Raw genomic sequence first — 12,001 nt, 5'->3', positions numbered from 1 at the left:
TTAAAACAAATAGTGAAAATTGTGGTCTTCAACGTCTGAGTTCAAACCCAATACTTGCACAGTTGTTACTTCTCAATATACTATTAGGAAGTTTTTCTTTTAGGTGCAGCCACACACAGCATGAATGCTTACTCCAGTTAGGTAACAATATTTTTTATTGAGATTTTGATGTGCTTACTCCAGTTAAATAAGATTTTCATATGCTGATTCTCCATTTCATTAATACAAACAAATGGACGGTATTCAAACATCTCTGATGACATCATTTAAAGCATAACTGCAATCATTATTTTAGTGTTGCATAACGTGGAAAGGGAACAGAGACAATGCTTCTAGCTAGTTTCCACTGTTGTGTCCCTGTTTGATAGACTGGCTGCCAGGACAGGGAGCTGAAGAAGCTCTTCCAGACGTTAACAGAGGAAACAACAAAATAGGAGATATCTTCATATCAAAGTGAACCTGAGGTGAGAGTGATGTGGAGGCTGCCATATTTAATTTATCTTAAGCAATTCCAGTTGACTGGCTAGCCTGCTGATCGAGGGAGGGAGGGGTGGGTGGGTGGTGCAATTTATCGGTTGTGCAGAGGTTCCAGAAAAATAGGATTGCAACGCAATTATGATGGGAAGTCGCACCTCAAACTTTTAATGCAATGTAAAACATACAGTGCAGCATACAATCCACAGACTTATTCTTGTACCACACCCAGAACCAAGTGTGCCCTCCTGTAATGCAGTGCAAGGAGTGCATTACCAGGGTCGATAAGGCACTGGGTGCAAGCACTGAACGCAGAGCATTAACCTGACAGAACGTGTCACATCGCACTGCAAACATGCAAGTGGGGAAGCACAATTGTGATATCATTTCATTGTGTTTGGATGTGGTGATTTTGTCCATTGCGCCGCAGGAAAGGGGGCTACAGAATAGCCTACAATTATCTCTACCTAGTCCCACACTTTCTATTACCTTGGTAAAAGGTGCACTGGAGCCTGCAATCCTTGCAGACAAATGCTTTGCTCTCTACTCTGCAAATACTGTGGGATCCTTTTTTTACTTTTAGCCAGTTACACTTTTATGCGGTTTCTTACAAGCCACACACAAAAGCTGTAGATTATTACTATTACTGTTATGCTGCATTTATAAACCGCTCTCACCACTGCAGAATCTACCATATTAATACTATTGCAATGTAGAACACAAAGTAGATACAAATGTATCACTTTGTTCCAGAACGTAACTCTTTACTGAAAATAGCACACACTTTTTTTTTTTTTTGTGCCTGGAGGGACCAGGGGATGTTGCTGTGATCTGTGCTGCGTGGGCTCTCCAGCCCACAGCACAGATCACTTTGCAGGCAGGGCGACCAGACTCCCCCCCCCCCCCTTTTCCCCACTAGGGGGATGTCCTGCTGGGGGGGTCTGATCGCCGCCGTTTTGCGTGGGGGGGGGGGGGGGGCAGGGGGTGCTCCTCAAAGCCCCCCTCCACAGCGATTTCCGCCCTCTCTGCCCTTCCCCTCCCTCACGCTGTGGGCTGCGCAGGACGGAGAACCGTCCTGCGCCGCCTAGTTTAGGCTTCAGCCTATCAGATGCCTGCGATCCCCGGCCAGTCAGAGGCCGGGGATTGCCGATCTCCTTTATGATGTAAACAGCGGGGATTTCTTCCCCGCGTGTTTACATTTCGCCTGCGAGCCACGATCGGAGGCTCGCAGGCTGTGCTCGCAGGCTGTTCACGGAGACACCCTCCGTGAACTGACATGGAAAGGCTATTTCCATGTAATACCACTTACGACCTGCCGCCGCCTATCGGCGTTAGGCGGTCGTTAAGTGGCTAAAGAAATGTTAAGCTACTGCAGCGAAGGATATAACTATGTCGACATTCATATTCCTTGCTTGATAACCACACTAAGGAAACCTTCAATAAAGTATTACCATATATGAAATGGCAGATCTCAAATAACAATACAGCAAGCATATGTGTAACGCCCTATCTCAACACATTAGTCAAAATACTAACCATATTTGTAAATAGCTATGCAGGATACCATTTACATTAAAAACAACTATTCTAAGTTAAGTACGTAACAGGTTCAGATTTTACTCAGTACTTGCTATACAAACGCTTTACCAATATCTGTGTTAACAATGAACTACATATTTGCTGCTCATATATAGACAAATGAGTGTATTTTCTTGTGTTCTGTAGACCTAATTCATGTTTTCAATCTCTCATGAGGGAACAGGAGGTCTGTGAAAAGCCTTAATGCAGTGAGGAGTACAGAAAATGGCAGTTCTGAAAGCAGTCAGAGGCATGTCTACATGGAGGCTTCTGCAGCAAAATCAGATCCTGGGTGAAGTAGTTATAGGCAAGTATACAAAAAGCACAACTGAAGGTAGAGAAATATGGAGGCTTTTATTATTTTTCTTTTTAAGTGAACTTGAACTCTTGCACGGGACAGAAGGAACGAATAGAGAAATGCTCACTGTATTTAGTGAGTTTAGCGTCTCTAATTCCTCCTCATCTGTGACTAGATTAAAGTTGAAATTTTAACTCTCAGCTGTGTCAGCTGGCTTCAATGGCAGAGCAGTTAATTTGTAAACATACGATGTTAACAATGTGTAAGCTTCCATGAAAGCAGGAAGTAGAAACACTGCAGATTTATTGCAGTATTTGTATCAGCTGTAACAAAGAAATGTTTTTCTTCAAAGGTTAGTATGTTGTTGCTTATATTTTAGAGCAGAAGTTCTGAGTCCAGGTTTGCTTAAAACCATGCAAACTGCCCGTCTGTACTGCCTGTCCTCTGCCTCTAATAGTTGTAGCTATAGACCCTGAACATGTATGCAGATCAGGTGTTTCTGACTGAAGTCTGACTGGATTAACATGCTTGTTTCAGGTGTGCGATTCAGACACTACTGCAGCCAAATAGATCAACCAGATACCAGGCTACTAGCATGGTTTTAAAAAGGAAATAAAAATGGCGGCCTCCATATCCCTCTCAGTTCAGGGGTCCTTGAACGTGAAATACTCGGATTCAGGCAAGGCAAAGGACAGGTCTGCTTTAAAATTCACTTTTAAGAGTAAAAAGAACTAGGATGCTGAAACATAGTCCCATTTCAATAGCCAAGCCATCCCCTGTGCAGAGAAAAAGACTGCAGCTTCATGAATCTCAGCCACTGATGTGAAATAATTTCAAGGCAGGACACTGCGAGTCCCACATCAGCAGTTTTATCCCCACATTTTTCATCCATGAATAAGAGGGCTCCAGATTCCGGCAGTTTAGAAATGTAAACTCAGCTAGTGTTATTGATCAACATCCCTGGGAATTGTTGAGCAAGCGTCACTGCTGAAATGAAAAAGGACAGGCAGAGCTGTGAAACAAAGATTGCCAATAAACTAAAACAACCCTACAAGCAGAACAGAAAGAAGCTGACTTTCTCGTTAGCAAATAAAATGACTGCCTCTATTCCAGCCCGGTGTTTTGGTTTTAGTCCTGTTTTTCTGAGGAACTCTGCTACTCATAGCATAGCAAGTGCTCCAGGCAGGAATCAGATCACTGTGAGTTATAATGTTCACAACAGAGAGAGCGGTCAATGTCAAGTGTACATACACTTCAAGGGCTCTCACAAGCTGCATTTCATTATGAGAAGCTTATTAGATGTCATTGTAGATCATGTTACAGGCAAGTCTACACAGCAGTGCAGCAAGTCCAGCCGAAGCCTGCACACATCCGGATGGGAGGAAGCAAAACGCTACAGAATTCCCACTGATCTGAACTCAGATACTTCAAAACTTACAAACCATTCATCAGTAATGTACTACAGATTGCAGTCACTGGACAAATTTTAGTTTCCTTCTTAGCGCAACACACACTATTATAAATGAGCGCATACTGACATGTATGGATGGGCACATTTTGGACTGTACCCAACTATGCAGCTGAAGTGCTGTAAAACAAATTTAATGAGAAACCACGAATTTAATTTAAAGAGACCCTGAAACATGTAACAAAAGATAAACAGGTATGTACAGACCCAACCCTACTTAAAATTAGCCTGTGCTCCCTTTTTTTCTTTTTTATGCTGTGCGCATATCCAATGTTTACACTGTGATTGCATCTGTGATTTCCGATTGGGAAAAAAAAAATCTAATTCTGACCAATCACAAAAGCAGGAAGAATGCTGCATGCTGCAGTTGGCCAAAAATCGAATCTCACCGGTGGAAAAAGGGTATCATGACTACCAGATTAATTGCAGTGCCCTTGCGATCTTGAGAACAGATTTTATAATTCAGAGCTTACACCGCTATCTTCAGCTCTTCACCCGTATACAAACCACATGTAAGAAAGACCTTACCTTTAGCACCACATCGCCTTCCTGAATATTTCCATCTCTCGCTGCCAGACTATCTTGAGAGATTTCTTTTACAAAAATGTGGCTGGCTAATCTTAAACCATATTCTGCAAAAGCAATAAAACAATGATACAGTTAAACTATTGGCAATCCTGTATGCTTACTTCATTATATGATGCAGCTCTAGCTTTACCAAGGCATATACAATTTACATACTTTACATGAAAGGCTCATGGCAGTCTATAGTGATGGGTGGATGTAATGACAATTCACCTCCGCATTCAACCCACTGTAACTACCAGCCATTTGTAATCCTGACATTCTGCACCCACTCTGTCATTTTATAGCGTTTTCTACAAACATTTAAAACAAAAATATGTTGGTCAAGATATGTCTAAATACATCATTTAGTTTAATGTCCCCGAGAAGCATAGCAATTACAATAAATTCTGCAGTCACATAGCAACATTTTGAGGCCTCCCCAAAAGGAGTCCAAAACGCATTTCCCCCATATAAAACATCCAAGCTTTCCAGAAAAGCTAGAAATGTTTGTATGGCGCCATGAAATCGAACTCCCACACTTTAGGAAGTGAACTCATGACAATATTAGAAAATTGGCAAACTACTATGACAGGAAGTGGATAAGGCTTGGTTCACACGGGCAACTTCCGGCGTTCCGCGACGTTTACCGCTGAGATCGTCTAAAGCCCAGAGGTGAATGGGAGCTTTCATCTTAATGCGTTTACCATTTCTTGCAGGTGATTGCTCAAACATCATAATCAATCTTAATTCCTGGGACGCTGCATGTAGCGTCCCACTGCAGTTGCAATCAGCAGTTCCGTGACCCCATGGGGCTCAAAACTAGAGGACAGAATGAAGGGAAACGATATAAAATGCTTTTCTGCCTGCAGAAGCCCGTGTGAACTAGCCCTTATCAGAAAAAAAGGTGCAATTTACTGTGCTATTATTTTAGCAAAAGGATCATGGAGGATCTCAATCAAGATAAAATGCAAGCTGCAATCTTCACCAGTTTGGATTAGCCCAGCATCACGGAGGATTCCCTCCACGTAAAATGGCTTGGATTCCTGAAGTAGGCTGGCTTTGTGTCAGGAAGGAGGTGCATAACTGCAGAGAAAGCACTACCATGCTGACAGAAAGCAAGCCAGATGTCTTCTAAACTCAAATGCAGCACAATCTCCAGGACCAGAACTAACATTTTCACTTAATCTAATTTGCTGTTAAAATTTTAAGGTAAGGCAATTTTGGCTTTGTGAAAATGTTGACTCATCTCTACTAGCAACATCTTAAAAATGAATGCTTCCAGTTTTCAGTATAATGTCATCAAAAGGCATTTCTGTAATAACCATGCAGTAGCTCCAGCAGTAGTCTACAGAAAACAATATGATGCAAGACTATGACAAAGTAACGTACCTTCATTTTTTCTAGATTTCACCAAGGTCACTTTGGAAGGTTTTGGAGGTTGACTAGATGTGACAGATCTTCTGTCTGATCTAGGCGACAAGCTTCTCTCCCTGCTGGCACTTCTGTCCCTTACCCAGCTCTTTTCACTCTTCCGACTAGCACCAGGGCCACTTTGGGCACTTCTCTGGTCAGGCACCTCATCTTCATAACTGTCTTCTTCATTCTCAGATACTGGGTCTGGGTCAGGACGAACCACAGGAAGCTGGACTTTTTTCTTCCGCCGTATAGTCTGCAGTGGAAAAGAAAATGGTGAAACAGGGTGCCAGGTTTAATAACATAAAAACCTGTACAGTACATGATTACTAGTATTCCATTAGACTCTGTGGGGCGAAAGAAAGAAAGTATGAAGCAAGATTAATTAGGCGCGTGGAACAATTTGTTTTAAAGAAAATGCTGATCATGCATAATTCAGATCAATCTAAGAGCCGCAAAACCAGTCTCATAAAAATGCTGTCAGGTTGCCCAACTCCGAACAGTGCATAAAACGATGGAGAATTTATGAATTGGCTAAAACACTATGTACATGTTACGCCAAGCTAAAAGATGGACTACTGACATAATATACATTTTAATCTTCAAAGTGCCAATTTCAAAGAGACCACACTAATTAATCTCTAGCGGTCTCTATCTAACCCCCTACTTACTATGCTAAATATTGTTAGAAAGAGCTTTTCAAGAAGAACTTAAACAAGTCTTGGAATATTTTCACAATCATGTTCAGTAAGAATGAAACCACAAATAAATTACTTACAATTTTGGCATTTTTACCACTCTTTCTTAATTGCTGAACTGCAAAAGCATGCTCAACATTATCCATGGACACTCCATTGACCATTGCAACACGGTCATTTTCCCTGCAAAAACAAAAGACAATGTTTGCTTGATGTTTTTGGAAGAAAGGCTAAGCAAGGTTGGCATAGAAGTGTTACAAGACAATTACAAAAACTCATTTTAAAGTTTTAGACTGTAAAAATATTTTTAGAAAAATTCTAATGCTATATATAGAACCCCAGGACGTTCATTAGCAAAACAATGCAAAACAATGCTTAAAGTGGTCTGAAACTCCGACATAACATTCAATAAAAATGTGTTTTTCTACATTTTATTACTCATACAGTTATCATATTAGCTTTTGTGCACAAGTAATATTGTCTGTTAACAAATTACAAGTTGCCAAAGTGTAGTCTATCATGCCCTAATAGCTGTCATTGCATTTTATTCAAACTGCTTTTTATTATATATTAACATCTTTTAATGAGCTATTCTGAAGTGTGTGTGCGCGCGCGTGCCTTAAAGAAATCATCGGCCGCAAAAAAAAAAAAAAAAAAAAAAAAAAAAGAGCTCCAGTCCCCTGCCGCCAGCTAGTTTCGCTTATGTAAAATTTTATGCGTTGCACCACTAACGCGTAAAATGTATGTGTTAATGTTCCTGCACCAGCGGGAATGTGGAAAAATGGACGCAATGCAGCCCACCGACCCCGAGGTCGGCAAAAACAAAACTAGCTGGCGGCGGGGGACTGGAGCAGTAGTGAGAGACTACGAGGGCACAGGATGGCTGCATGGGGCTGGTAGAAGCCCCAGGTAAGTGAAACACTTTTTTTTTTGCCTGACGATACCTTTAAAAGGGAACCAGAGACGAAAAAGATGTTATACATACCTGGGGCTTCCTCCAGCCCCATACGCTCTGATCGATCCCACACCGCTGTCCTCCGCTGCCTGCATCTACGAGAACCGGGTTCCGTCACTGGCGTCATTGGAGCCAGATATGCAGGAGAAGTGCGCCCTCTACGTATTTCTCCAGCGGCTGCTGCAGAGCTACGCAAACAGCGCACCTCCCTTACGCTTAGACTGGCTCCAATGACGCCAGTGACGGAACCCGGTTCTCAGATGCAGGCAGCGGAGGACGGCGGCGTGGGATCGATCAGAGCGTATGGGGCTGGAGAAAGCCCCAGGTATGTATAAAATCTTTTTGATGTTCATCTATGGTACCCTTTAAGCACAAAGAGTTCCTTTTAACTTGTTACACTGTCTTTACACACATTGTAACAACATTACAATGTAAACAAATATACTCTTATCTCCAGTTTGGATGCGGATTTGAAGCTGAATAGCAGAACAAAGTGCTCTGTTTAACCATTTCAGTGATGTTCTGCTAGAAAAATATTCTGGGATAGTAGCTTTCAAGCTGTGAGGAATCTTTTAGAGCAAAGTAGAAATGCTGGCTTTCAGACCACTTTAAAATAGTTACTTTAGCAAAAAAAAGGAGAAAAAAAATAAATCCATACATTGCAAAGTGAGAAGTTAAAAAAAAAAATAGAAGTGATCAAGAAATGGTTGATAATTGGTGTATGTAAATTTGTAATTTGTTCATGTTGTTTGATCCACAATCAACCTGCACGCAATCATCTTTACTACTGGTAGACAAGTAAAAAATAGACTGCACCAATTTTTTTTTATTTAGATACACAGACGTCCCTGATGACCTATTCGAGAAAAGGTAAAGATATCTTGTGGGAAAGGGGGCATCAGCTACTGATTGAGATGAAGTTTAATCCTTGGTTACAGTTCCTCCTTAAAATGTTACTCGACACTATAGATTATACTACAGTAATAAGAACTTTACTGCCCAGACTTGGATATTGCACGTAGTGATGGTGTTCAAATTCGGCATTTTCAAATTCGGACCACCTGAATACTGCCAAACAGCCCTTTTCACCACCATTTCAGAACCAATCTATTGGACAGGATCAGTTCACTTACTTGAGCGTCACGTGACTCCATACTTCCTTTTTCTGACTGTGGAAGGAGGAAGCATTGGAATCACATGAAATGCGACGTGAAGCACCAGTAAGTGAACTGACTCCATCCACTTGTTTGGTACTGAAATGTGCTATTGTGCAGTATTCAGGTACCAAGAATTCGATATCTCGAACTGGAACACTGACACTAATTGCAGGTTTACACTTAATGAACACTGAACACTATATTTATATTGGTTACTGCTGGCCTTTGTCCACAATACAGCATTAATTATTCTTGGCATGCATTTCACAAGATGTTGGAAACATTCCTTTAAAACTCTGGACCATGTTGACAATATTGCATCACGCAAAATCGGTATGTTTGCCAAATACACATACACAAATCTAATTTCCCGAACCAACACTACAGCATGCACTAATGATGCAAGGCAGGCTGGGTGTATTGATTCATGCAGTTCACACCAAATTCTGACCATGCCATCAGTGTGCCTCAGCAGAAACAGAGATGCATTAGACCAGGCCTATTTTATTTACGGGTAAGTTTATGCCCATTGCAGCCTCCTCTTTCTCTTCTGGACTGACGGGAATGAGAACAACAGCGGTTCAACTTATGCAATCTGAGATGCTTTTCTGCCTTTCACAGTTGTAAGCATGGTCATCTTGGTCACCACAATCTGTCAGTTTGAAACAACATTGCAGTTCTCCTCTGCCCTCCATTAATAAGACATTTCAAACCAGATGAATACTGCTCACTGTATTTTTTTGCCCCATTCTGAGTGAACTCTAGACAATGTTAACGCATGAGAAAGCCAGGAGATTAGTAATTACAGTAATATCCAGCCCACCTGCCATCAACAATCATGCATCAGTATTTTGGTGTTTGATGTACTAACTATTTATAAAATTATGCCAGGGGGCCATGTCCAAATACCTTATGGAGGGCCGGAAGTCTGCCGCTATGCCAATGCAGCAATCATTACGCCTTCCCTGTCCCCTCTGCAAGCCTCTGCGGAGCACAGGGACCAGGGCCAGCTCTGTCTTCCCAGGAAAAAAAAGACTGTCTGGTACCCAATCACAGCTCCAATCAAACGACCACCTATGAGTGATGATGGTTAGGGTAGGAGTCTAGAGACAGGTCAAAGACTGCTGTCCAGTTCAGGAGACAGAATTGCAACACCAGCTAGCTAGCTAAGGGCCTGTTTCAACAACATGCAGATTTCTGGATGCAGAAAAACTGACTGCAACGAATGCCTATTTCCACTAATGTTTTAATCATATGGGAAACTGATGCATGATGCAGAAATCTGCCTCAGAAAAATCGTGTTTAGTGGAAACAGGCACAAAGGCATTCATTGGGAGTTTTTCTGCATCCAGATTCTGCGTGTAGCTGAAAAAGTCCTAAATAGCCACATCCAGAAATCTGGATGCAAAAAAACTGAAGCAGAACTAGTGGAAATAGGCCCTAATAAGCGAATAATGTAAAAATCATTCATGTGTAATGCACAAAAAATATGTGCATTGCAAATTATATATTCCACACGCTGCATACAAAAATACAAGTCTGGGCTAGGACATTAATAAATTGTACAGAGTTGTGATAAATACATACAATATGGGTGTAAAGTAAAATTGGATAGAGCTCAGTACAAGCCAAGTTTCACTTTAGTGGAGATGGACCAACAAGCGAAATCATGCAGCATAAACTGATAGTCTCTACAAATTGCTGTATTTTTACTTTAAAGTGAACATTAAGTTTTAAGCAAGTGGTAAGCTTCCATATGTATTTTCTTTTAAGCAATACCCGTTGCCTGGCAGCCCTGCTGATCTCTTTAGCTGCATTAGTGTCTGAATTACACACCTTACAGAAGCATGCAACTAATCGGGACAGAATTAGGTCAGAGCACCTGATATGCCTGCTTGTTCAGGGTATCTGGCTTATAAGGTGCCTCCCGCACATCAGACAATGTATGGGCAGATAGACCATGAGACAGATCTCTATCTGATCAAATCTGATTGGACAGAGATCTGTTGACCGAAACTGGTTGCATCGTTGACCGCAATGCTCTTGGCAGCACCGATTTTCATCTGATTATAATAATCAAATCCGATGGTTGATGGGCCGCAAAATGTTTGGCCACCTTTAGAGGCAGAGGATCAGCAGGAGTGCCAGACAATTTGCACTGTTTATATGAAAATAAATAGGGTAGCCTCCCTATCTCTCTCACTTTGGGTGTGCTTTAAAAAAAAAGGGTCTTGTGACACCCTAAAATGCTGCTGCAGTCTTAATAATTCTGCCACTTCATACTCTACCAATGTTTCCATATTCCAATAAGACTTTACGCCCTTGGTTCATATTCGACATTAACAATTGATACATTAGAAATGACTGATTCGTTTTATACTGGTCAATACAACACTCTGGCCATATGCATACCTTAACCTTTTAGCAGCTTTAAAGGGAAGGTTCAAGCAAAATAAAAAAAGGTTCACTTACCTGGGGCTTCTACCAGCCCCATGCAGCCACCCTGTGCCCTCGTAGTCACTCACTGCTGCTCCAGTCCCCCACGGGCAGCTTGCCGACCTCGGAGGTCGGCGGGCCGCATTGCATACATTTTTACGCATTCCCGCTAGTGCAGGAACATTAACCACTTGAGGACCTAGGGCTTTCTACCCCTTAAGGACCGGCCACTTTTTTCCATTCAGACCACTGCAGCTTTCATGGTTTATTGCTCGCTCATACAACCTACCACCTAAATGAATTTTGGCTCCTTTTCTTGTCACTAATAAAGCTTTCTTTTAGTGCTATTTGATTGCTCCTGCGATTTTTACTTTTTATTATATTCAGCAAAAAAGACATGAATTTTGGCAAAAAAATGATTTTTTTAACTTTCTGTGCTGACAGTTTTCAAATAAAGTAAAATTTCTGTATACATGCAGCGCGAAAAATGTGGACAAACATGTTTTTGATAAAAAAAAACCCATTCAGTGTATATTTATTGGTTTGGGTAAAAGTTATAGCGTTTACAAACTATGGTGCAAAAAGTGAATTTTCCCATTTTCAAGCATCTCTGACTTTTCTGACCCTCTGTCATGTTTCATGAGGGGCTAGAATTCCAGGATAGTATAAATACCCCCCAAATGACCCCATTTTGGAAAGAAGACATCCCAAAGTATTCACTGAGAGGCATAGTGAGTTCATAGAAGATATTATTTTTTGTCACAAGTAAGCGGAAAATGACACTTTGTGAAAAAAAAAAAAAAAAAAGTTTCCATTTCTTCTAACTTGCGACAAAAAAAAATGAAATCTGCCACGGACTCACCATGCTCCTCTCTGAATACCTTGAAGTGTCTACTTTCCAAAATGGGGTCATTTGTGGGGTGTGTTTACTGTCCTGACATTTTGGGGGGTGCTAAA

At 41.3% G+C, this 12,001-nt stretch overlaps 1 protein-coding gene across 21 annotated transcripts in view; it reads right to left on the bottom strand.

Moving 5' to 3' along the window:
• TJP1 (tight junction protein 1) overlaps nucleotides 1-12,001 on the bottom strand; it is a 622,292-nt gene that overhangs the window by 64,173 nt on the left and 546,118 nt on the right. For all 21 annotated transcript variants that reach the window (XM_068275550.1, XM_068275551.1, XM_068275554.1 and 18 more), the window contains 3 exons: nucleotides 6,577-6,679; nucleotides 5,775-6,054; nucleotides 4,347-4,450 (listed from right to left, as the gene is read on the bottom strand). In XM_068275550.1, the coding sequence (XP_068131651.1) occupies nucleotides 4,347-4,450; nucleotides 5,775-6,054; nucleotides 6,577-6,679 (487 nt within the window). The remainder of the gene's footprint in view (nucleotides 1-4,346; nucleotides 4,451-5,774; nucleotides 6,055-6,576; nucleotides 6,680-12,001) is intronic.

The sequence above is a fragment of the Hyperolius riggenbachi genome, chromosome 3, assembly GCF_040937935.1.
Source record: "Hyperolius riggenbachi isolate aHypRig1 chromosome 3, aHypRig1.pri, whole genome shotgun sequence".
Classification (NCBI taxonomy): Eukaryota; Metazoa; Chordata; class Amphibia; order Anura; family Hyperoliidae; genus Hyperolius; species Hyperolius riggenbachi.
This window is presented reverse-complemented; position numbering and strand designations above follow the sequence as displayed.